Here is a 26,758-nt window from a genome sequence, read left to right as displayed (position 1 = left end):
TGTAACAAAAATACAAGAGATAATCTGCATTTTATGAGTATGGACATGTATAATTTATTTAAAGAAAATAATAAAGGCTATACTTCATTGCAGTAAGAGAAATTAAACATAAGGAAGAAACATCTCTGATAATCAATGCTAGTTAAATACAAAGTAAAGTTTCAAAAATGGAAGTAATTAAACTTGATTCATACTTAGTCACTAGCTATTTTTTCAGCTTCTTGTCAGCTGACTCTATAATCCCCAAATCAATCCAGAAACTCTGTGTATAGCACAACAAAACATTTCTACAAATGCTCTGGAATTTGTTACTTTGATTTTTCAATCTTCTGCTTCAGACAGAACCCGTTGGGCATGAGATGGTCCACAAATGAAGGAAGTTATGAATTACTTATAAGAGAGTACCATCTACTCAAGAGATTCGGAAACATCTTTAAAGCCTTATACAAAATAAACCCTCAAAACACACCTGGAATCAAGGAAGCCTGGGGGAAGGGAATTACCTGAAGTGTCCTACTTTTAAATATAGTCTAAATTTGAAAATCTGAGAAGAGTTCATCCAGAGGAAACATTTTAGAATATTACATTTTCCTTGGAGTCTACATAGTTCTATCTCCTTGTTGCTGATCAAAATGAAAATACAAAGCTGCACCAAAGGAAAAAAAGGGAGGAATAAAAATATACGTAGTTTCCAGAACTGATTTGGCATTCTGAGTGAACCACCTAACTGGCAATACAGTTGTAAGGTCATAAGCCTTATAACGCTCATAGGAGTAGAAGTATCCTATTTAAAATCAAATGCCAGCCTCGTATTTTTCTGCTGCTTCTCTGTCCAAGGGGTGGACATTTTTTCTGCATTGTTATAGTTCTTATTACTTTAAAAATATGAATTTAACAGTCATAAGATAAAAATATCTTGTCATTTGACCTCCAATTCAAACTCAGCTATCATAAATCACACAATATGTTGCTAGGTTGAGATCTGTTTAAGAATGACTTGTTTCTTCTTCCTATTTCAGAAACTCCATGGAGTGAAAGGATTTAGGCTTCCTACAAAGATGAACTGTAATTCCAAGAATAATTAGATCTAAATTTTACTTTTACTGATTGTTGGAGCTGGAATAGGACTTACCCATGAATTTTGTTTTCTACCAGAAGAAAAAAGGTCCAAGGAAGTTAAAAATCATCATCATCATCCTCATCGTCATCTTCCTGGAGTCACACCAAAATTAATTTCAGGGTCAAGACTAAATTCAGGACTAATGCTCCTCCCCTTTCAACTCATTTCTACAAAGGAAAGCTCTCTAGTGAAGTACTGTCAAAGACGATACAAAGAAAGAGTAGAATGGACGTTCTGTCACTACTGCCATGGATTATCTCTACAGGAATATCTCACTTTGAGCCTTCACTGTGACTGCTTCTACTTAAAAGTTACTTTTCTTGGGGCGCCTGGGTGGCTCAGTTGGTTAAGCGTCCGACTTCGGCTCAGGTCACCATCTCACGGTCCGTGAGTTCGAGCCCCGTGTCGGGCTCTGTGCTGACCGCTCAGAGCCTGGAGCCTGTTTCAGATTCTGTGTCTCCCTCTCTCTCTGACCCTCCCCTGTTCATGCTCTGTCTCTCTCTGTCTCAAAAATAAATAAACGTTAAAAAAAAATTTTTTTTTAAAAAGTTACTTTTCTTGAATGCTCCCATGACCACTTTTGGTCACAACTCTGCTGAATATTCAGGCTCCCTTTCTGAAAGTTATCTCAGAGACCAGTATTTATATTCCGACTCATTTACTCAACCTCATTTTATCACACTAAGAGGACACACAGACTTTGTGCTGTGGAGCCCAACAGCTTTCATTGAGGATAGGCTGGAGATAAGAAATTAGTTTAACAATGGAAACATTACACCGAGCTTTATGCTTACGTGGAAAGGTACAGAAGAGACACGCCAGCGGGTGGAAGGGAGCTTATCTTGAGGTAAGAAGACTGTCATGTCAAAATAGGGATCAGCCTACTATTATTGCAATGGTTCAAAAATATGTGATACCAAGATTACCAATATTTGAGAACCGGCAAGGCAGGGTTATGTCCTCTTTTAATTTGGAGAATCAGAAGGCTGGGACAGGGAAGGAATGACTGTCAGGAAGAGGAGAAAGAAGGCTGTTGATAATGGAGTTAAATCCTGAAACATGATGCCTAGAAAATCCCAGCTCCAAATATGATGACTCATTCCAGAGAAACCTAAATTCTGTTTGTTGGCAATAGTTACAAACAGAGAGGGAGGGAGGCAAACCATAAGAGACTCTTAAATACAGAGAACAAACTGAGTGTTGATTTGGGGTGGGGAGTGTGGGGGAAGGGGAAAATGGGTGATGGGCATTGAGGAGGGCACTTGTTGGGATGAGCACTGGGTGTTGTATGTAAGTGATGAATCATGGGAATCTACCCCCAAAACCAAGAGCACACTGTATACACTGTATGTTAGCCAACTTGACAATAAATTATATTAAATAAGTAAATAAATAAATAAAATTTAAGTTTATTTTAATAAATAAATAAATAGATACAATTTAAGTTTGTTTTAAAAAATAAAATAAAATATTTACAGAAAAAATAAATTGTTGGCATAATCCATCACTTACATATTCTTTTAAAGACTGTAATAAAACATATGTCAGGAATACTGGGATATGTGAGAATAAAATACAGGCAGGTATGCAACTTACTTGAAAAGGCATCAAAAATAAGAGTGGGTAGAGAGGTCAAATGGGCATTTGATAAAGGAAATACAGCAAATGTTAACTGCAAAATCTAGACACTGGGCATAAGTTGTTCACAATACATTAAACTTTTCTGTATGTTTGGAAATTCTGTAATAAAATGCTGGAAAAAAATACCTTCAAAGATTTTTTTTCATAACTATTTCTGGCCACAACATATGACAGAGAACCCATCTTAATTTCCTGTAATAAGTTTTATTACAAAAACTCTGTAGTCTATGCCAAAAAACAAAAGAATCAACCAATTCCACATTCATTAACCTGTATTTGTTCACTTCTTCCACTGCATGCACCCTTCCCACCCACGTTCCCCTACCACTCTCACTTTAAGGAACTGACTTTTAAAATGAATTTCAGGGGTGCCTGGGTGGCTCAGTCGGTTGGGCATCTAACTCTCGGTTTTGGCTCAAGTCATGGTCTCGCAGTTGGTAAATTTGAGCCCCACATCGGGCTCTTAGACTGACAGTGCAGAGCCTGCTTGGGATTCTCTCCCTCTCCCTCTGCCCCTTCCACCCTCTCTCTCTCTATCTCAGAATAAATAAATAAATGAACTTAAAACTATATATTAAAAAAAAACCATGAATTTCAAAATTATATCAGAAATACAAGATTCATATGACTTTAACTATTAGATAATGGCAATGAAGCATCTTTATATAAATAAACCATTAGTTGCTGTAGAAAATCTAAGAGCTTTTCTTGACCCCTCCCCCACACCATTTCTTTATTGAGAAGGAATTTTTCCTAATGCCATACTTCAGTCACTAGGGAACTGGAACATCTATGAATAATGTGAAGAGGGAAATTACAAAGTTCACTTTACTGACAATCAGAAAGGTTAGACAGTAGCTTCATTTTATTGGAAAAATAGAAACAGAATCCTTTAATTGCTGATGACACTTGCATCTTGAGCATATCGTTTTCAACGGTCAACTGGTCAGGGGACACTATAAGGCCAAGGGCTCTGATGTGCAAGTTGGGCTTCTCCACTGCTGTATTTTCCACCCAGTTATGCATACAGTATTTTATAAAACTGTTAAATATTTATGATGCAGTACAAAGCCCCTCTAAAAGCATCTGTATTTAACTAAATCATGTCACTGACAGCAAGAGGCATGCAAGAGTAATTTAACCTAGCAGGAAAGTACTTCTTTTACATATCACTGCCGTGCAGAGGGTTTCAACCATATGCTGTTTCTACCCCCACATACCTCCCATAAGAAAGAAAAGGCTTTTAAAGAGGTTTCTCGAATGAAACATAAATCTTCTGAAGTGTTTCTCAAAAATTCTTCCCTGTGGCTTTGCCACGACTCTGTCACTAGAGGTGAGACAAATAACCTATCCTTTGGTTGAATCTCCTTGGCCCCAAGCTAAAATACCTGGATATGGCCCAATATTTACCTCTGTCATGTCCTTCCAAATGTTTACTACTATAGTCTACCAGTGGCTATACCAAAGGCATCCAAAAGGTATCCATGTACAACTGGATTTCCACTCCCATTCTTCCCTTTCACCCAAAAAGACTCCAGTGAAAAAGTTCTGCATGAGTATATCAAAAGTTGAATTATTCATAATCATTCAGTCTTAAAACCAAAGAATCTACTGAGAGAAATGCTACTATTTAAGCAGTTTTCCAAGTTACCTAAGGTTGTAGTGATGCAAATGAATAGTAGAGAGAAATTGCTGAAATTAAAAAAAAAAAGTACAATGAGAAGGTAAGACATTTTTCAGCATCTGCTGGCTCAGAGCTAGCTGTACTCCCGGAGACAAGAGGTTTGAAAATAACCTCTGGCAAGGGAAAAAGTTGTGTCGAATGGGTACAAAAATAATTAGTTTAGTGACTTGTATGCTGTCAAAAACTCAGAGCTAAATGCTTGAGCTGTCCAACTGGAAATGAACTGATATTACTCTAATTCAGCCAACATATAGCAACTGATGAGAAGATTTGCTGATCAGCATTTAAACCAACTTCTCTTCACAGTCTGGAAGGTAAAAATGGAAAAGCTCTGGATGACCTGCTTTTCAAAAGCAGTAGATTTCAGATTTTGAGGTCACTGTATCATATATGGTCAAAATGGCTACCATTTCTAAAGACCAAAGATATACGTTAATTGATCTTGCCATCTATCTGCCCATCCGTCCAAAAACTGTTCACTAAGTGGCTGGCTATGTCCCAGACATCGTGCTGGAGTTTACAGATGTGGAAGCAGGAAGGGAAAAGACACTCCACCCTTCTCTGAAGTAGAAAGTGGGGTTGTCTGACGAGAGTGAAGCCATGATTCAAATTTTGAGAGTGGTAATGTCCGAGTCTCCATGGAAAATAGCAAAGAAAGGTGACTATGAGAAACAAAGGCAAGGCAGACATCATGGCAAGTAGTAGATCTACACCAGTCCTTCCTTATTTATCATCCTCACTATCAGGATCCTTCTTTCTCCTCTTGAGAATTGTATTTGGAAAGTGCACCAATGAAAGAAGACTTAAAAAAAGTCATCAATAACAGAAGAAATAACTTCTCTGCTGAGCCCTACCATCCTTGGACCCAAGCAAAACTGAAATTCGGGGAGGAAAGAGGAAGAGAAGAGAACAAGAACACAACAAGTATTTACTTCTCAGCTCAGGGCATCTTTTTCCAACAGCAGAATTTAATTTGCAACATTAGATGGTCCACTTAATCATGCTGTGTGGCTTAACTCTGGCCATGATAAGACCAACCCACTTAAATGATGTTACTGGTAAGTACATGAATCAAAAAGCTTTAACCTACTTAACAGTGTGATGCCCCTCTGTTGCATATTTCTGCTGATACAAACATGATTACTGAGGGAAGAAGATGCACCCTAAACCTGGACTTTTAGCAGGAAAATTTAATTTCTCGATTTCAATTGCTTTTTTAAAAAATTAAGACAGTATTTGAAAACATTGTGCAATTACAGCAAGTAAAAATTATTCATATTAATGTGAACAGGGAAGATTTGGTCTCCAGTTAATGCCTCTTCTGCTACAAGCTTTACAATTTTTTTCCCAATGTCCAAAAATGTGCCTTTTGTCAGTTTTTTCCATATACATCCTAGCTTCATCTTGTCCTTGCTGCCTTTGGTAGCTTCATTCATTCACTCATTCATTCAGTAATTATTTGGTAAGTGCCTAATATGTGCCAGCCCTACCTAAGACTACGAGAATAAAGGAAAGAGATTGCAATGGTTCCTGCTTTCACGGTGTCACATTCTAGGGGAGGACTTAGTTGTCCTAACCTCAGTCTGGCACAAATGCAAATATTTCAGAAGAGAGAGTCCACGCCTTTTCATGGATTCTATATGTACAGTAGACATGTTGTGGAAACACTGTTTATTGTACGTGCATGTCTAAGTATCTGAGGTTGTTTTCACTCAGGATCGAGTTATGAAAGTATTTCTTTCCCATAGTGTTTTGACTAATGATAAAAGAAGAATCCAGAGATCCATTCCAGAAATCACCATGCCTAAGCAAGAAGCCTTTGGATTATTGGACAATTAGAGACAGAAAAATTTAATCCCTCTATTTCTACCCTCAGTATCTACCAAAACAAAACACCCATCAAAACATACTGGGCTATAGTAGTTATTTGATGATGGGTTGAGTTTTTAAAAAGTTACTGGCTTGATTGTTTTAGTGGGTGGATTAAAACACATAAATTGAATAAAATATTAATATATTTTATTATTATCTTTTTGGGGAATTGAAGACTTATTTACCAGTCATGCCAATGCACAGTTTTAAAATAGGGTGGGCCAAATTCTCTGAACTAGTAAGGAAATGTTCTAATTACCCAGAAATCCTGACATTTCAAAATAGAAAAAAATTATACTCAAAACGAAAGAAAAAAAATTATATTACATACATACAGATACAGATCTGACAATTTAGTTTAAAACTTGGTTGGTTGTAGAAACTAGTTTAATCAATAAGGAAGTTTAACATGATTCAAAGAAATAAATACTAAACATTTTGACTAACATTAGTTCTGATATCTCCCTAGGCTCTGCAAAATCACTGACATGGCAAAAGCTAAAGATGACCAAAGTAATTGTCACTATTAGTTATAAGTCATCATATTCATAAATACATGAGGCGTTCAGACTTAAACTGATGGTAATTAAAGAAACCAACAATAAAATGAAGATTAACATCCTTTATCTACTTAGAAACATTTTTCCTTGTTTCAATTAATTCTCATGAGAATATACAAGGCTCTAGAGCAACCTGATTCTCATTCGATATCTAAATCAACTTGAATTTTTTCATCCATACGACATAATTTTAATGCTGAACAGTCATTCATCACGCGGTGAATGTTCAATGATAGCATGTCCAACAAGGAAAAGGATACGTATGGGGGTGGAACTTTGTTATTCTACATTAACATTGTCTGAGGGTGCATTTTAAAGGACATTGCTAAACAAGTTTTGCTTTTAAAAACTGAAAAACTAACAATTTCTCTTTTTTAAATACTAATATCTCTGTTGCTCAAAGTAACACATTAGTTTTTAAGAACATAAGTTTATAAACACTTTGAAGTTCAAAGTATGATATATATTACTTACTTTGCAATTAAGTCATCATCATAGCATTTTTCCTCCTTCATCCTAAATCCAGTGACATGTTATACTGTCAAGCTACCTGAAGGATTATGTATTATCTTTAACCAATATCTCATTCTTGCTCTTAAGAGCAAGTGTGCGCACACCCAAAAAGTCAATGGATCCTGTGCAAAGTAAAAGAGGTTTTAAAAATAAGTAAATTAGATCTAATTATGGGCAATAGAGTTTTAAAAGGTCCTAGGTGAACATTACCAGCACTTTCCATGTTGAATTAAGCATGCAGTTTAGTCAGCAAAGATATTATTTTTATATATCATGTTTATGTCTACTATAAATATCATAAGCATTCCATTAACATTAACCTAGTGAGTAATGCATATATGATGGCGTCAGGTTCTAATCAGTGATAATAACTGCCTACAACTATTTCCCCTACTGTTCATCTCCCCACTCTTTTACCCTGACTAACAAAGACATGCCTACCAAAGTCTAAGGGTTCATGTAGTTACAGGAAACCGGATGCATTATTTATAAGGATGCAGAGGCTAGAAAGTTCGGCTATGCCGCTTATCCTAGCAGTAGTAGGCTCGAAGCTATTGGCAATAGGAACCCTGCCAGTGCATTAGAAGATGAGACAGAGGGATCTCTGCCAAATAAAATAGCTAAGTAATAACAAATGTTAAAGAAGAGCCTTGGGGGTTGGAGGGAGTCCTGAGCTTATGGCTGAAGCACAATTCAGATCACCAAGCTTTTGCAGTCAATGCGGAAAGAAGAGTTGTAATTGCAATTAATTCTTTGTGTCTTATCTTTCTTGAGTGCTTGCTTTTTAATTACAGTTATACATTTTTTTAATGTTACTCAGCATCTGTGTACAAATGAGAAAATTACAACTGGTATAAAATAGGTATGGCACATACCTATCAGATTGCAAACTCAGGGGTAATTCATTGTGTGTACTATCCACGTTGTTTAGAAATCCAGCTCACTGTTTTAGTGATCCAGGACAAATTGGTATTTTCTCTCTTTGATTTCAAAGAAAAAGAAATCCAACCATGAAAAAGCCACGATTTCTTACTTTTCATGTGTTCAAAACTGATATATTGCCACAGACAGACACCTGTCATGGCTTTAAGTAGATTTTGAGATATTGCCATTCAAGTTTCATTTTCTGTTTAATCATCCTCAGTCACTTGGAATTTACACCACATTGCAACAAAAGGCCGCATGCTCTAAATGTTAATAGCAGCAGGAGATGAAAATGCCATCTTGCTTGGAAAAAAAACCCTAAAAACTGACAAAATAAGTCAATCTAAACACAAAAAAGAAAACCTACTATAAAGACTGTTAAAGTCAAATAACCTTCCATATCAATTTGAAATTTATACAAAAAGCTATGATTTTTATTCTGCATCTCAAAATTGATCTGAAAATTACCATCAAAATGAAGGCTGAGGTAGTTGAGGATACGTATCACCTATGTGTTTATTTATTTGTTTCTTATAATGCTAAGTTTCAGATATTTAATGGACACGCCTTTTTATCGACCATAAAGCACTCATCATTGTCTCTCCAACCCAATATGTGTGCGAGGTTTATGAATTCCTTCTAAATTATCCAAGTACCAAACAAATATGATTTATCTAAAACTTTCTGGTCTGAATGCTTTTTATCATAGCAAATGTGTACATATATTTCTGTACTTTGCTCAGGAACCTTGATTCATAGAACTGATTTGGTCCAAGTAACTGGGTTAGAGGAAAACGACTATTTCAAAAGTAGCTGCAATGACCACATGCCCTCACAAGAGGAGCCCTCTGAGGGTTTTTCTTTCATCCTCTATAGTCACTACACTCAGTGAGTGAAAAGAGCTCAGGATGTGGAGTCAGAGAGGCTGGAAAGCAACTTTGCTTCTGTCATTACTTGTTATCTAACCTTGACAGATACTGACTTGTTTGAGCCTCTTAGGTTTTTCATTATATAACTTGACTAATAAATATTTGTTCTCAAACGAAAGTATCTGATGTGTGATAGCTGCTCACTAGAAGATATTATTACTACTTTAGTATCATTACTTTTAATGATAATAAAAGAAAAATCAACCTTATTAATGCAATGGTGGCATGCCCTTATTCCCAAAGACTCTTCAGCACCACAGAGAGGAACAGCGACCAACCAGTTAATATGTAGATTTTCAGATAATTTATAATAATCCCATCTAAGGGGAAACAGATTCTTATAAACCACCATGTAAATGAATACTTGTCATAAAATGAAGAAACTTCCCAGATACAGAAGTCAGAAAAATTGAAATAGAAGCATACAAAATGTTAAATACTTCTCAAAATGTTAAAAATTTTCTAATATTATTTCAGCCAATGTTATTTTTTTAAAACATCGATTTTAAAATATTTAAATATCTGGGGTGCCTGGGTGGCTCAGTCGGTTAAGCGTCTGACTTCGGCTCAGGTCATGGTCTTGCAGTTTGTGAGTTCCAGCCCTGCGTCAGGCTCTGTGCTGACAGCTCATAGCCTGGAGCCTGCTCCGGATTCTGTGTCTCCCTCTCTCTCTGCCCCTCCCCCGCTCATTCTCTCTCTCTCTCTCTCTCTCTCTCTCTCTCTCTCTCTCAAAAATAAACATTAAGAAAATTCTTTTAAATATTTAAATATGTTTCATGATTTTTTAGGTGTCTTCCTATAATTACATATGCATACAACTTTTAAAAAGTATAATAATCTAACTAAAAAAATCACCTCTGGGAAACAGTACAGTGATACGTTATGGGAATGGAAACACAAATAACCACAAATCCCTTCCTTTCAGACCTTACATTACAGTTTGGGAACCGATGTGCACTTCGTGCCAATAACTAGTAGCAATCTTGTTGCTTGAAGCAAGAGCTATGAGACCATCAGAAGAGTACCCCTGGGGGTGGGAAGACAATCTAACATCTTTGTGTATCAATAAACTAATAAAGAGTATGCTTTCTCCCTTGACTGGACAAGGAATGAATATAAATATATATATAAATATATATATATATATATATATATATATATATTTACAATTTCAGATACAATTTAAATGAATGAATATATATATTCATATATATATAAATATGTATGAATATATATATATATTTTACAATTTCAGATACAATTTAAATGAATGAATATATATAAACATATATGAATATATATAAATATATTCATATATATAAATATATATGAATATATATATATATTTACAATTTCAGATACAATTTAAATAAAATATACCCAAGTCTGCACTACTGCTACAAAAGGAGGGAGGTGAGTTAAGACGTTTTGACAATTATTGAGAGAGCAGAGCTGGTCCTATTCTTCATGAAGACCCTCTCCACTAGCAGCTTCTATTAGACTCACTCTTCATGCACTTAGTACATAAAAGGTCACAGCCAATGTTCTAGAAACTTAAAAAAAAAAAAAACAAGCAGAAAGTTTTAGTCATACTTGTTTCTGTATGTATGCATGTAATGATGTTAGGTTTCATTTTTATTTTTTCACAAAGCTGAACAGTTTTAAATCTCAGTCCCCTTCACCTGCATTGTAAAAATGTTTTTAAAGGTTCCAACAAATCCCTTATGTGCCCTTGAGTCACCTATTTCCTTCCTAAAGCTTATCTTGCTTTCACACACAGTCTCATTTGCACATACACGGCAATTCTGCTGCCCCCATAATCTATTCATTCTAAAACATACCCAAGGATTCTTTGTATGGTTTATTTTTCTGCAGATAACTTGAGGATCAAGCCTGAACAAGATGCATTTCTGCTTTGGAGTATTAGGGATGTGAAAATAAGAACCTGCGATGAGGATAACAGAGGGGAAAAAAACTCTATCTGGATCGACTAAAGGGAAATGTACAAAATTTGTAAAAAACAAAAACAAACCTATTACGGCCACTTAAATAATTTTCCCTCAGATATGTGTGACGCTATTTCTCTTCATATTCCCTCACATCACATCTTATCATAAAAATGTCCTGTGTGTCAAATTCTGCCGGGAACAGTTCATCAGTGGTGAATTGTTAGATTTTGCAACTTTTTAAAAGTAGTTGTAGCAACTTCTTTATTATATCTTTGTAGACTAAGAATTAAAATAACAATGATCTGGGGCGCCTGGGTGGCGCAGTCGGTTAAGCGTTCGACTTCAGCCAGGTCACGATCTCGCGGTCCGTGAGTTCGAGCCCCGCGTCGGGCTCCGGGCTGATGGCTCAGAGCCTGGAGCCTGTTTCCGATTCTGTGTCTCCCTCTCTCTCTGCCCCTCCCCCGTTCATGCTCTGTCTCTCTCTGTCCCAAAAATAAATTAACGTTGAAAAAAAATTTAAAAAAAAAAATAAAATAAAATAAAATAACAATGATCTGTTTTCAAAGTTACATTATTTGTGAATGATGTGAATTTTATAGGTTGATTAAATAGCTAGATCTCTAAGTTAAAATTCATGACATTTATATAAAATATTATAAAATAAATTTAATATATTTCCTCTTACAGATTATGTTTTTGAATGTATCTTAATTCTTACATGGGGAACCTACAGTTGAAAACTCAATCAGATGACACAGAAGCTTCTTGTCAATTAATCACTGCTTTCAATAAATGAACTTTAAGAAATAGAGGAATCATTATAAAGTATTAGTTTGTTTTCAATACTTAATCACTTTAATTAATTTATTATTTTAATTTACTATACCTATCACTCAGTTACAATATAATTAGACATACATTTTCTAGCTTGCTACTTCTTTCACCTTTAGGTCAATTAAATAAATGTTAAAAAGTAAAAATGAAAAAAAAAAGACAACTAATGAAAACAATATTGTTCAAGAAACTTCAACCTTTCCATATATATTTCCAGGTAACCTAGTCAAAAATATCTCTTTGAATATCTTTTAAGTCCATCTATGTATGATGGGCAAGTTTCTGAACATCAACAGTAATTCAATTTACCATACTATGATTATGCTCATCTAAAATTTCCAGTTAAGTTTCTAAATCCTTTAAAAGTTCCCAAACTGCTTTCAAAACTACTTAGTGCAAAGTACTTTCTGATTCCTCTTAATCTTATTTGGCCTTTTACTTTTAATGGTAAATCATAGATTTTCATTGTCTTTTTAAACAGATAAATTTCAGAATTCTGATTCTTGTTAAAATTATTGAGCTCTAAACATGAAGCAGAAATAATTGGCTACTTAAAAAAGAGACAACAGTAAAAAAAAAACATTATCTAAATAATATTTCCTTTTAAGTCACATGCCATAGAATGGGTAAGTGTATTCTATCTTAAGCAAGATTATTTAAAAAGCAACTTAATTTAAAAATCTATTTCCCATATTCTGCTTTGTATCATGGATATGTGTCGTTACACATAATTAGCACAATTAACCACAATTAACCTTTCTATTTTACTGCAAACTACTTCAGCCCAAGGACTAATCTTGACTTCACCTCCCCCAACCTTCTCCCCTTTCAAGAAATACACTCCACAGTTCCTAGCATCATGCTGGAGCCCTATGGGAAATAGATTACTAACCATTCACTTATTTTAATCAAAGAGAGAGAAACCGTCAGTGATCTGAGACTCAAATAGCAAAAACAGGGCCATCAAATTTTAATTTCACATTTACCACTCACTTGCTATTTGACCTGAGTTGTCACTTGGCCTATCCCAATCTATATTTTACAATTTTTACTATTGAAATGAAGAAATTAATAGCCCAAAATTCCTTTTAATACGGAGGAAATTTCTTATCATGGCAAAAAAAAAAAAAAGTCCTGCAATATTTAACACGGCCTATCTCTGTCTGTCTCTCCTGTGTGTGTGTGTGTGTGTGTGTGTGTGTGTGTGTGTGTGTCTCCCTCCCACCCTCTCGCCATCTCTCCTCATCCCATTTTTTAAAAAGCTTGATATTCGCTGAAGAAGAGACCATGGAATATCTGAGCAATGAACAAAACAATAGCTTAGATGTAATGAATAAGTTCAATCTAAACGCCAAATCTCTTAAGTAAGAGATAGTCATGGACTTGAATGGAGATGAGCGCAGCTGTAGACTCTAACCCACATTGGCCATATAATTGGTTTTTAAGATTTTGCTGACTTCTGGTAGACTGAGAGATGAAATGAAAAGTGCCATTCCAGCAGTTCTTTGACAATTAGTTGAACTATGAATATAAAGTTATTAAAAATTGAATTAAATCCTCAAGCACCTTGTATGGTAGATGCATTATAATAAGAGTAGGGCAGGGAAAAGTGGGATTTGCCTACAGATGAAGTAGTGGAGACACTATTTCCTCCAGGTTTCAGTGGTGATGTCTAGGAGGCTGATAAAGCTTCAGCAAATGTGATGTCACACTTCAACAAGACCTGCTGAGTTTTCTGTACAATATTAAATGGAACAGGCTAAGCATGTTTCTTTTCCTTTTCTCACTGTTAAAAAAGAAAGAAACTAATCAATATGCAATTACTCTGGTGAAAGAAACTAGTAATTTTTCAAAAACTACTTAATCAGAGATTTCTTAATAAAAGAATCTGGATCAAATAGACTTTGGCTTCTCACTCCAAAGTCAGAACATTTTACAGATTTCAAAAATGCTTCCTATGCATTCTAATGTGAAAACCGTAGCTCATTTTTTTTTTTACTCTTTTCTACCTTCTTCAGAAAAGCATACGTTTCTGGACTTAAAAAAAGAAGGCATTTTTAAGAATGATCATATAGTCAGCTCACAGGTTCTACTAAAGAGTCTTTCAAGATACTTCAATTGTCTTCAGTTGTCTAGTTTTCTTTAAAAATCTGGTCTGCCCAATTAAACAATGTTCAGTAACATTTATTTTTAGTTTTCCTTTAAAATTCTGAGATGTGTATCTCCTGACTCTTCTAAAGTTGTCTGCTTATCAGCCATAGAGGACTGCACTGGTTTCGCCTGTCTAGCCCACCCTGCCCTTCCTTAGGTACACAACCCTCCTGCCCGTAGTGAACCTACACCATGCAGTTCCCATGGGGCTGAGCCCATCTGCCTCACGAACCCAAACACACACAGCAGTGGACATCGGACCTGGCCCCTGCCGGGCCTGAGTCATTAATCTCCCTGGATACAGTAACCATTTTAGGAGCAGGCACATGACACAAGTAGAGCCAATCACATTCTTCCTTAAATTTTGCTGTGTGGATGAGGAGTGGACTTTCTCTTCTTTTTAGATTATGCGCTAAGGGGTTACAGGCTTAGAGACACCAGCAGTTCTCTCCTTGTCAGGCAGACAAAACCCACTGAGAATGAAGCTACCATTTGTAGAGAAGCAAGGCATAAAGGCTGAGAGAAGATTCTATTAATAGCAGTGGAGCTCTGGATCAAAATGCACCAGTCATGTACTGCAACATACCCTCTTTATATTAAGCCCTCTGGGGTTAAATTTCTATAGCTTGTAATCAATAAACTCTTAAATCATGATCCATATTTCGTATTTTGCTGCTGCTTTATCATGTTGTTCCCCATCCCTTCCTCTATCTTATTCCTCCCCCTACCCCAGGGAGAGAGCTGTCTCCTAGAACACCCAGGGGCTAATTTAAAGGCTTCTATTCCCATCTTCCTATTTCTCAGATCCCTAGGTAACTTGAAAAAAAAAAATAAAGAATTAAAAAAAAACACCAAATTTATTTAAACATTGTTAGCTCTGCTCTAGATGCTTTCTTGATATACACTTCTCTGTCTCCATTCTCTTCCCTCTACTTCGCCATTTAAAAAATTAAAACTGGTTTGTGTATAATCCGTTTCACTGCTCCATCCCTAATGATTAAAAACACTTAACTATAGTTTTACTACTCTGAAAACAGGGGGAAAAAGATGTCCTTCCCTTTTCCAGCTGATGTACAAAAAGACTGACTAATTTTCTTAATGTTAACGAGACTATTTTAGTAAAAATCTCCCAAAAGAATAAAATACAAAGAAACAAGTCTGATAATTTTCTACTAATGAATTTCAGTACCATACAAATAATTTTCAGGATTTAAGATATCACATAATAAATTAAATAGTAGTTAGCCTGGGATAAGGCAATGCAACTATCTGAAAAAAACTGCTGCTGAGGGAGATATGCCTGTTTGATGAAGATCACACTCCCATTAGCACAATGGCTCTAAGATTATTCCCATCTCTGTAAAATAGCATATTTGGAAATATACCACATCATTCTCAAAGTAACAAAGCTGAACAGCAAGTCACTGTAATAATTGTGGACCAACAGTCTTGCCTCCTTTTATAGTATTAAGCCCTTGAATTGTATTGCCATTAACTAAGGGCTCGCCTGTCCATTTTATTACCTTGTAGTTTGTGGGAAGTGTATTAATTCAATAAAAGCTGGCTTTGGGATAACTAAAACAAATGTTGATTATATCCCGGGAATCTTCAGAAAAACTACATCTTGATGCCTTTTTTTTTTTTTTTTTAAGAAGGCCCTCCCTCAAGCTGGCTGTATGGATCCCATAAAACTTTGTATTAAAAGACCATAAGATTTGTTGGGGTGCCTGGATAACTTAACCAACTGGTTAAGCATCCTACTCTTGAACTCAGGCTCAAGTCATGGTCTCGAGGTTCGTGAGTTCGAGCCTTGCATTGGGCTCTGAACTGACAGTACAGAGCCTGCTTGGGATTCTCTCTCTCTGCCCCTACCCACCCCCCCCAGCCCCCTGCTGTGCATGCGCTCTCTCTCTCTCAAATAAATAAACTTTAAAAAAAAGACCATAGGATTTGCAATCAGAAGATTCAGTTTTAAATTTCTGCTATACCACCTACTTAGTTTTTGAATTTGGACATGTCAGACAGAACGTCTGAGCCTCAACCCCTCAACTGACAAATGGGACGAAATCTAGGTCACAGAGTTCTTGTGTGAATAAATGACTCAACATATAAAAATATGCCTTATAAAATATACAGTATGATGCAAATATCAGTTACTTATATATACACAGCACATACACATATATGGTTTATTCCATGGTTCCAAAGAAAATTCTGTAAAAGTTTAATTTCAACTGAATACACAAGGTTAATTATAATTTCGTTGTAAGCTTGATCAAAAGTTTTGAGATGATCTCACCCAGTAATGGAATGTAGTGAGAGACAATGAATGACTTTAGAAAGGTCAAAGGCAGGACTGAAGAATGATAGGACAGTTGTAGGCGGTACGTTAAGAAAAACAGTAAGACACATTCACTTACAAAATGAATGAACTGAACACGAAGGCAGTAACTTGCCCGAGCATAGGAATGGCTGTGATATATACATGCCGGTGCTCTTGGCCAAGACACTGTACTGCCCCAAAAATCTGTAAGTGCCTAGGCAACTAGAAAGATGGAAGTAATACCAGTGGGGCAATTTCGTTTTTAAATTATTCTCTTATTGCTATATGGTGCATGGGAATTTGTTTGTCATTCTCCACAACAGAGCCACCACACCCTTGAAAATGTCATGTTTCTAGAAACCTGGAAACACAATTTGCATTCACTTGGAAGTAGCTCTCCGACGGTGACAGGACAGATTTCATATTTGCCACCAATAAAGATCTGAAATTGAAATGCCATTTTTCCAGCTGAGAATCATTTAGCAAAGGTTCAGGCAGTTTCCTCCACCATTAAAGCAGGTAAGTCAGTTCCAGCTGAGGATGGAATGTAAATCTCACCAATGGACCATGGACTTGGCCCAATCTGATCAATACATATCACTGCCCCCAAGTGAAAATGCTGTATCTCATTATAACAAAAATGTCCTGCGGACAAAAGAGATTTTCCCCTTCAGTGAGCTCTTTTAGGTGCCAAATTAAGGACTGAATTCTTCATTTCATTCAGAGATTTCAAAGAGGACTTCCTGGATAAGTTCCTTTGAAATGCAGGCTTAGCTGAGAATATATCATATTTTGAAAAGACAGTGATTTCCGAGCATAGAACTTCCAGCATCATCATTTAGAATGCAAATAATTAGCTCCTTTCCTCCTCCAAAAATAAAGATATTATCCTACATTGTTCAAATAAGACGTAAGGCTGCCTCTAATTACCATTCTTTTTTTAGAGCCACATCGCTTTTCCAGGTATAGCTCTCTCCCACAGAGAGGGGAGACCACCTAAAAGCAAAGATGTGCTAAATGATTCACGTTAATTTTCCCACATCAGGCTTCCAATATAGATTTGAGACAAACAAGATTATACGGACCTTGAAACTGGGTCTCGGGGAGGTTAACAACTCGCCTAAGATTACCCAGTAATTACAGCACTCATATTTAGACTTACAAGCACGTGTCCACCCAAGATGTGTGTTCTTTCCATTTTGCCTCACTGCCTGCCATGCTTTGATGGGTGATATACAGATCGTAGGGGCTCAGCTGGTCCCAGGCCATACATTTACCTTATTAGGCTACCACCCATACTCCCAATCCACTTCGTGTCAAAGATAACTTTGCAGTCCATTCATAGAATCGCATTCCTTTTAATATTAAAGCTTTTTCTTTGAGGCAACAAAATCTCATGTATCATAGCAGACTAGTGTATTGCCTGGGTTTGAATTCTGCTTGTATGACTTCAGACAAGATAGATCAGTATCATCATCTGAAAACTGGATTAAGGTTTTGTGAGAATCATGAGTTATCATCCATACAAATCACCCAGGACAGTGCCTGGTATGCAGAAAGTCTTCAATAGATTTATGCTATTATTATTACTTGAAACACTTACTACTATTTAAGACTGTTTTCCAGAAACTTATCTTTATTTTTTTCGAATTACTATTCATCAGACTTCTCATTTTTGTTTCGCTCATTTATATATTAAATTGGAATGGATGGTTCTTAATTCAGTAAAGTGATTGGTATAACAATTGCACTTTTTTTTTTACAGCATTCAATAAAATTGTAGGCAACATAGGGTCACAGGCAGCTGGCACTTCAGAGAAAAATAATTCAGGTTTGTTCTAAGCAGTTCTTTTACTTTCGTGCTGATCCTACGTAAAGGAGGAACAAGAACGTCCTACTAACTATTTTGTTCACATTCTTCTCCTTACACAATATCACGTAAGTGTATGTAATAGGATGCTTGTTTAGCAAATAATATGTTTCAAGTCACAGATGCCTCATTTACCAAAAAAAAGAAAATAAAGGAAAATAATGTTCATCTTTACCAGGAGATCATTATAAGACACTTCTTAAAAACTTTATAAATTAGTAACTCTAAAAATAGTGAATACACAATGCAAATTTCAATCCCAATTTCAAAAAAGAAATAGTTAAAATTTTCCTTACAAAGGGTAGGCTTTGTAACTTTGATATTTCACCAGTAATTATGAATTGCTAGGAATAATAAATACACAGGGGGAATAAATGATAAAGTGTTTGTAAATGAAAAATAAATTCTTTTAAACCTCCAGTCAAGAACAACTGCTTTATTGTTACGATGCTCAAAAAATATTTAAAAATTTAAGATTTAAAAAAATATGTGAAAATATTTCTGATCACTATTTAATAACTAGCATGAGAAAAACGCTTATTATACATTAAGTAGATAGAGGAAGGGTGGATAAATAGAAAGTCAGAATGAAAAACACTGATTAGAGGAATATATATATTAAAATATTAGCAATAGTATTTCAGATAGGTAAGTGGGCAATTCTTATTTTCTTCTTCTTGTTTTTTCTATTCCAATAGGAGTTTGAGACGTCAAAAGCAGAACTTTGAGGGCAGGCATGGTCAGGGAAGGCTTTGGAGAAAAGCAAGAAGTCAGCAGAAAGGACGGAGAGTTCTGAGCAGCGCCAAGGATGTAAACTGACACTGCTGAACCGTCACAAGATTTACTCAGCAGAGACACGCTCTCATCAACAGGACTGGCAGTAAGGGGATGTTTCCCCACAGAGGTGTGCACATTTGTACCTGAAGAATGAACAAGAAACAGGGCTGCCTGACCCCAAAAGCACACCAGGTCATCGTAACACATAATAGGTTTGCTGAATCCATCCTCTTCAGAAAGGCTTTTTAAAGTGTACATAGAAAACACAAGTGCCAATAGTTCAAAGAACGTAGCCCCACAAAGACATGATTACATCCCAATTGCGTAGTTCAGTTTTCACGTCCCGGGATTTACTGGTGTCTCCTTTCTGGGTGAAACGAAGTGAAAAGAAACCTATTCTTCAGGGCTGATTATTCCTGACCCATGTGAACTTTCCCAAGGACTTCGACTCACAGATATCGTTTGAATGTTTAAGTCCCGCTTATTGCCGTTACTGCTTCCTCAAGTTTCCCCTTCAGCCTTTACTAGATAGAGCTATGCTGACGTCACAGCCTTCTGCAATGCAGGGTTCTATGGGTGCTGCCCATAGGTGAGTTGATGATGCCTCACACTGCTCTCATCATTCTAACCAAGAATAGACTTAGGATCCTGCCACTATTGGTTGTATTTTCAAATTATGGAGCATATTTTCATGAGATTAACAAAAATGTGGGCATTAATCAATCCCACAGCATTTACTGAGAGTCTAGCATGAACGGGGAAGGAGGGATGCATGAAAATGGCACACTGATATATTTTAACATGATATCAAAACACAAAGCCTTCTTTCTTCATCAAAATCCGTTACCAAACAACAGGAACTAACTCTGCTGAGAGTTGGAGATCAGAGTCAGATTTCAAAATTATTTCTCTCTCAACAGTATTGCAATGAATACAATATGAACCGAGAGATTCATTTCAGTTCCCTAAAGCTCTGGAAAATCCAAAGAAGTATTTCTTCTATTCCAAGACTGCTCGGATATGCTTAAGGATAGCATCCATCGCCCTGTTAATGATAGCATGAGGGTTCCAATTACAAGAGTTTCAATAACTTTATTCAATGAATCATGCAAGGGAGAAACTGTTCCCAGACAAAATGCCAAAAGGAAAAATCCAGTATTTGCCCTTGTATAATAAGCACTCAAAAATCTAAAACAAAGCTCCACATGATGCCTTAATGCTAGTCAGCTAAAATCTATATAATTATACTAATCTTTTTATAAGTAGAATTAAATAACAAATATCCCAAGTTCCCCAGAAGGGATTATCATTTCAGACTATGTAATGAGTATCGTTAGAATACAGAAGAAGCCAATTTAAGTCCTCTCTAGCATTTTATTTCCTGTTTGATCTCCCTAGATTGCTGCTATCAATCTAGTTAAATGATGCTTTATCTAGCTAAAATATAGTCAAAACATCATACTTCTTGCAATAAAAGATACGTTTACATCATATCATTATAGTTCTGGTACCATCAGCCCAAAGGGAAAGGCTTTAGGTTCAAACTGGATTTATTTCAACAGCCTGAGAAAACAACTAAAGTTGCCAAATGTACAGACCTTCTTGCAAGTGGTCCCTACCATGCTGACAGCCAAAGGAAATTGTTCCTTAAACACACCCTCTGGGCTGGAATGGAATGATTGGGGACGTCTATTTATTGAAGAGCTTATCAACCTGAGAAATAGCTTTAAATAAAGAGCTAAAATATGGGAGAGAAAGACTGTAATTATAGGCTTTATTTTCAAGGTCTGATAAATTCCCCCGTTGGATATCAAAACTTAATTCTATGCCATTCACAATTCGTAAGTATCAAAACTATTTTTACTAGTCCTTGCTAATTTCTTAAGTTCCCCTGACATGGCACAAAGCACCAATCAATCTAACCATTGTAGAACTCCATAAGCACAAAGCACATTTCACATTAAACAGATGAAAACCAATCTGAGATCTTGCCTGGGGACTTGCTTCCAAGCATTCTCATAATTAGTCACTTACTATCAAATTTGAATTAAGGGCATCTATATATAGTTTCCTTACTCTGTCATAGCAGACTTTATATGAGATCTGGGGAGCTTTAGAATAGGCCCCAAACAGCTGGGTATCAGGCCTCAGGCAATTGCTCAAGGCATCAAGACACATTAAAAACCACCAACGATGTTCTCTGTTGCTCACCTAGAACCAGGCCTCAGAGGCTCTATAGTCATTTTTCAACATTCAAAGAGACTGCATTATAAAACTACCACATATGTCGTGTCTTCTCATATCCATATGTGCCTTAGGGGGAGGGGATATCTAGTCCACCCTAAGCATAGCAAGGGGTCATTCCCTTCCAAACAACAAATACCATCCTGCTCCCGAACTTGATGGACTGTTCCTCAGTAAGGGCAGAGGATACACAGGAACACGATCTTCAGAAGCAGGTACTGTCTTGGGTTAAAAACTAATGAATGGAATATTTAAATATACTTACATGAAGAAGTATTTGCTCCTTCTGTTGATACTGATATTCTAATGGGAGACTCTATAAAACAAAGAAGTGAAATGAGGCTTTATTGAGTCATGCCGCTTGCACTCTTAAATCAGAACTTTGCCAGGCTTAAAGATCGTCTAGAAAAAGAGGACTAGAAAACAGTGCAACAGAGAAGCTGAAGCGTTTCAAAGCCAGAGGAAGATATATACAACATTCAAAGACCAATAGAGGACCACAGAGTCCAAAGACTCTTTTGAAAGGGATGAAAATGGGAGTCAATCCCCCTGTGAGGATACCCCACATACCAACTGGTGTATGAACTTCCTAGAAACATCACTCTGAACAGATCCCTAGTACAAGTGAGATGGATAATTCCTTGTCTCAAGTGTGGCTCTGATTTTAAGAAATATGAAATCAAAGAGAACAATTCCCATATTCAGAAAGAATGAAAGTCAAGTTTCATGCACAGAGGGGAAAAAAGGGAAAGTAGTCTCAGGCAACATGGTCTGCATAAACATCCTGACCAAATACGGTGCAAATAAAGTCCATGCAAGATCCACTAGAGCAATTACGTTAGGATTAAACAACACATGCTGAAGAAATTCATAATATACAATCATTGGAGATGTATGGTAGCAAGAGTCTCTTAGGTACCGAGCATAAGGGAAGGAAAACCGGTATTTAAATACAGACAGAGCATAAAACACAACTCATGCAGGAAAAAAGCATGGGACCTAAGGGTTTTTATTAGTCAGAAAGAAGAACAACTTAGTATCAAAGAGGGATTGAAATTCAGCAGCCAGAAAGTCATAAAGATTTAAGTCATATATCAGAAAATAAGAGTTACAGTCACTGCAAATTCCCAAGACAAGCACCACATAAACTGAAAAGCCCAGCTTCCTAACGGCATCTACCGGAGTCAGATAGCAAAGTCCCTTCCAGCAAAGAAATGCCTGAATGGATGGAGAAGAAAATTCAGATAACTTAACAACTTTTCTCTTTTTGTTGCTCTTTTTACCTCTCTGTTTCCTCCTCTCTCTCTCCATGCCTTCCTCCCTCTCACTTTCTCTCTCTTTCTTTCTATTACTCAGAAAAGTACAACCTTCTTAGACTCCAGGATCATCCCACCCTACAACACACATACGTACATCTTTATGAACAACACATAAATATGCCCTAAACATGGCCAAAGCAGTCTAGGAGAGGGAGAAATTTAGCTCTAATGATCCTGAACAATGGCTTGAAGGGGAGAGGAGGAACTGGTGAAGGTAAGTTAGAAAAAAAAAAAAGGCTGTGTTTGATGATATGGCCTCCTAGAGTTTCAACAAGGTACAGGCCATAATGCAGGGAAATATGACGCCAAAACATTAAACATGGGGTAATGAGAACGAATACTGAGCTGAAAGGGTCTGCTCTCCTACTTACAGAGATATAGGACTTAACATTTCGAATGCTTCAATTTTCTCAACTGTACAAAGAAGAAAAATAATGTCTCGTTTCACACATCTGTTGTGATTACCAAATGAGATGCAAACATCTTTGTAACCTGTGAGGTCTCATGCCAAAACATGTTATCGTTATACCTCTGAAGTGAGTGTTGAATCTAGGTCTCTAAAAACTTGCTTCTACTTAAATGTGAATTTTTAAATGTTCCAAGGTCCTGTTAACTATAGAATAATGGGGGATAAGGAAAATAAAAATGAAAAAAAAAATTAAATTCACAGCAGATTAAATTCACAGCTAGTGGAAAAATCAATGAATTATGAGTATACATGCATTAGTACAGTAGTAGAATTGGGTTATAAGTAACTAATGTCTGCTCAGACTCTAACTGCTACCAGCAAATATTACAGGCAAGTAAGAAACAAACAAAAACAAACCAAAAAAAAAAAAAAAAAGCAAAACATCTGAAAAACTCAGGCTTATAACAGTGTTTTCTGTAAGTTCAGTGACCCACAACTGATCATTAGGAGCCCAGAGGTCAGAGATTAGACACGGACACATTCTTCAGGATTGAACTGTGATGGATGAAAGAGAACAGAGGCAGCTAAGAGAAGCACCTATAAAGATTATATAAACTGAATGTATAACCCAGATGCCTTCTTTAGTGCTCTAACATTACTAAGTTGTATCTAAACATTTCTTTTTCCCATGCATGCCTTTCAGGCCCAACTTCAGGAATACAGCAAAAACTGTCCTCCTTTAGTAAAATCCAAAGAGGCAAAACGAACTGGAGAAAATACTGGAGCAGAAACCAAGAACAGTTGCAATTTGGATGCAGACAGGGTTCTGATTAGTAGAAGACACAGCCAGCAGTTATGTCTGTTGTTCTGGTTAGTAAAATTTGGGGAGCTTATTTTCCTTACCTGAAGACACATATGCTCTTTCAGTTGAGGCTGGCATGCCAGTGATGATCTCTGCAAAAAGAAAAGGTGATAGGATATTATGATGTATAATCAGGAGGCCGGGAGCCACTTCCACAGCCTGCCTTCAAACCAAAAGAGTGTAAAGGAAGAAAGTATTGCAAGAGGGTGATGAAAACCCAGGCTCTATCCGCTCTGAAAGTGAGAAACGCAAAAAAAAGAAAAAAAAAAAAAAAAAAGACTGTTCAGAGAAGTAGTTCTTCTTTCTTGGGCAAAGAGCACGAGATGAGCCGTGCTAGAGTACGTAAGAATTCTCTGCCCCTGCCGGTCTGTGATAGAGACTATAAGGCAAGGAGCCTCCTTCTCAGAAAGGAAGACAGATAGCAGAAGTAAAAAACAAACAAACAAACAAGATGTAGAATCAAAGCTGTGGTCAGAATTTTTAAGTTATGAATCTTTGGAGAATTACATGTTTGTTCAAAAACAAAAGCAAGCGTATTTCTAGTTGGGGTTGGTGAAAGTCATCAAGTTCCGGCATCAAACTCTACAGAAAATTGCCAGTGGTAATCAAGAGGGGCGCCTTATCGGACAGACTTTGAGCTACTCTGGGCAGGGCACAGAGGAAGTAGGCAGCTCTCAGCCCAAGGGAATGAAGAAGAAACTATCCTTCTGGACACACCATTATCATGGGAATCATGAGAGTGTTCAAACTTTGACATGCTTTCAGTTGACTGCCTTTATAATGGAACAAAGGACGATTACATTGTCTAACCAATTCTGTCCTCTTTCTGTCCTTCTGAAAAGGGTTTTAGTTGTCAAGATCTAGTATATTCAGTAAGGCATGGAAAGATGTAGTGATGCAATAATGAGTACCGTTCAACCTTCACTGTTTGTATAATTCTTGTTAAATGACTTAATGACCTTTCACTATTTACTATTTACTAACCAGGACAAACAGGCAAGTTGAACCTGTTGCGATATATATACATTACAAAAGTTACTAGTAGCTACTAAAATCCTAAAGTCATATATGTTATCATTTTACATTCGAATCTATTAATCATGGAGTTAGAAATGTTCCTGATCAATGCGATCATCTTTAAATATAAATATGGCCATTTAGAATTTCCATGGTGGGACTAGTCCGGGAGGCAAGAGGAATTAATTTTAAGTGGCAATATTTCTTCAACTTCAGAGGCTTCTATAGGGATAAAACGTTTTTGTGGAATGAGAAGGGAAAGAAATTTCATGTGAGATTCAGCAGGGATGTTTAAGAATAAGCACTGGGTGAAATATGAACATATAAAGATCAGAAATGTGGCTCTGATGAGACCAAAAGTGTCTTTCTCATGAAAATAAGTTTGGATGGTCCTCTCTAATCAAACATTAGGACAGACCATTCAAGGTGTGAGATTATTATCAAGCTGCCAAAGTAGCCTACGTTGCCTCTTCTGCCCATGAAAAATGGGATCAAGAGAAAGGAATCAGAATGTGAGGGTGTATGATATCCTTTGGACTTTTTCAAGCAGCAGGAATTAAAGAGGATATTCTGTGTTGGTAATATGGCCATATCTGTATATAACATGGCCACAACTAACTTTCTTGATGTAGGCTGCAGAAAATGAAATTATTCTTCTTTGGGGAAAATTGAATCTGAGAGGAACATTTTAATCAAAGATTCACAACATTTATCTTTCTCTACAAATACATAGAATAAGATCCATGTTTCCAAGCAAGAGCCCATGTTAGGAGAGATGTTTCCTTATTCTGTCCTTTGGGACCCATCAATGACACAACAACCAGATTAAAGTAGTAAGCTCAGGGTCACAAGAATTGGGCAGAAATCCCAAACCCAGCATGAATATCAAGACTCTTCAAATTTATTTTTGACAAACCAAGTAGTTGTCCACTATGACCTTCCAAGAAAAAAAAGAAGTACTTTTCTAGCTCCAGCATGAAAGATCTCAGATTAGAGGAAAGGTTAACCATAACATTTCCTTTTTTAATTGAATGTTACATAAAAATACCTGAACAGGAGGTTACTACAATAATCTATCTACACAGAGACAACTTAAAATAACCTCACTTTCTAAAAATAATAATAACAATAATAATCCCCTTCCTAAAATTAGATATTTACCCTGGAGACCTTAAAAATATCTTTAATGATTATGGTTCCAAATAAAAACCTTCTGAATTATCTTGGGGGAAATGCAAGTTAGGAAGTTGTATACTTCCACACTAAAAGAGTCTTGCTAATAAGAAAAATTAATCTTTTTAATTAAAACCACTCAGCAAGCATTTTTATGCATGTTTCGGGTAGAATTAATAGATTTACAAAACAATCTTTTGTTATAAGTGATTGAAAATAATTGTTACAATTACAAATTTTAAAAACTTTAAGACCTGCAATCTTCCTGATATTTACTTAAGCAAAATATTTTTCCTACAGTAATTTGGTATATTAAGTTTGTTAATTTATAAAGGACATCCCCTTCATTAGTGCAAATTAATGAGGATTTAGAATTATCAGGAACTGAACACAGCTGAGCAACTTAGGCTGTGTAGGCAAGTAAACATAAGGAACATTAGTGTATTTGTAATGTTTGAATGCTTTTTGAATAAATCAGATCTGGTCTCAAGAAAACGTTGCAGCATTTAAAAAATGACACCTTCTGGAAAGTAGTTTTTCTAATTATTACGTATTCATGACTTGTTTGAGATTTCACCATGAGCACA

At 36.3% G+C, this 26,758-nt stretch overlaps 1 protein-coding gene across 4 annotated transcripts in view; it reads right to left on the bottom strand.

Moving 5' to 3' along the window:
- The window catches only part of NRG1 (neuregulin 1), a 1,114,285-nt gene that overhangs the window by 133,042 nt on the left and 954,485 nt on the right, over nucleotides 1–26,758 (bottom strand). For 3 of the 4 annotated variants that reach the window (XM_047857141.1, XM_047857144.1, XM_047857145.1), the window contains exons 4-5: nucleotides 24,023–24,073; nucleotides 21,657–21,707 (exon numbers count right to left, since the gene is read on the bottom strand). The exons of the other annotated variant lie outside the window; for it this stretch is intronic. In XM_047857141.1, coding sequence (XP_047713097.1) covers nucleotides 21,657–21,707; nucleotides 24,023–24,073 — 102 coding nt within the window. The remainder of the gene's footprint in view (nucleotides 1–21,656; nucleotides 21,708–24,022; nucleotides 24,074–26,758) is intronic. 4 annotated transcript variants of the gene reach the window in all.

This window comes from Prionailurus viverrinus, chromosome B1 (genome assembly GCF_022837055.1).
Source record: "Prionailurus viverrinus isolate Anna chromosome B1, UM_Priviv_1.0, whole genome shotgun sequence".
NCBI classification, from domain to species: Eukaryota; Metazoa; Chordata; class Mammalia; order Carnivora; family Felidae; genus Prionailurus; species Prionailurus viverrinus.
The sequence above is the reverse complement of the archived record's forward strand: the minus strand, read 5'-3'. Positions and strand labels throughout refer to the sequence as shown.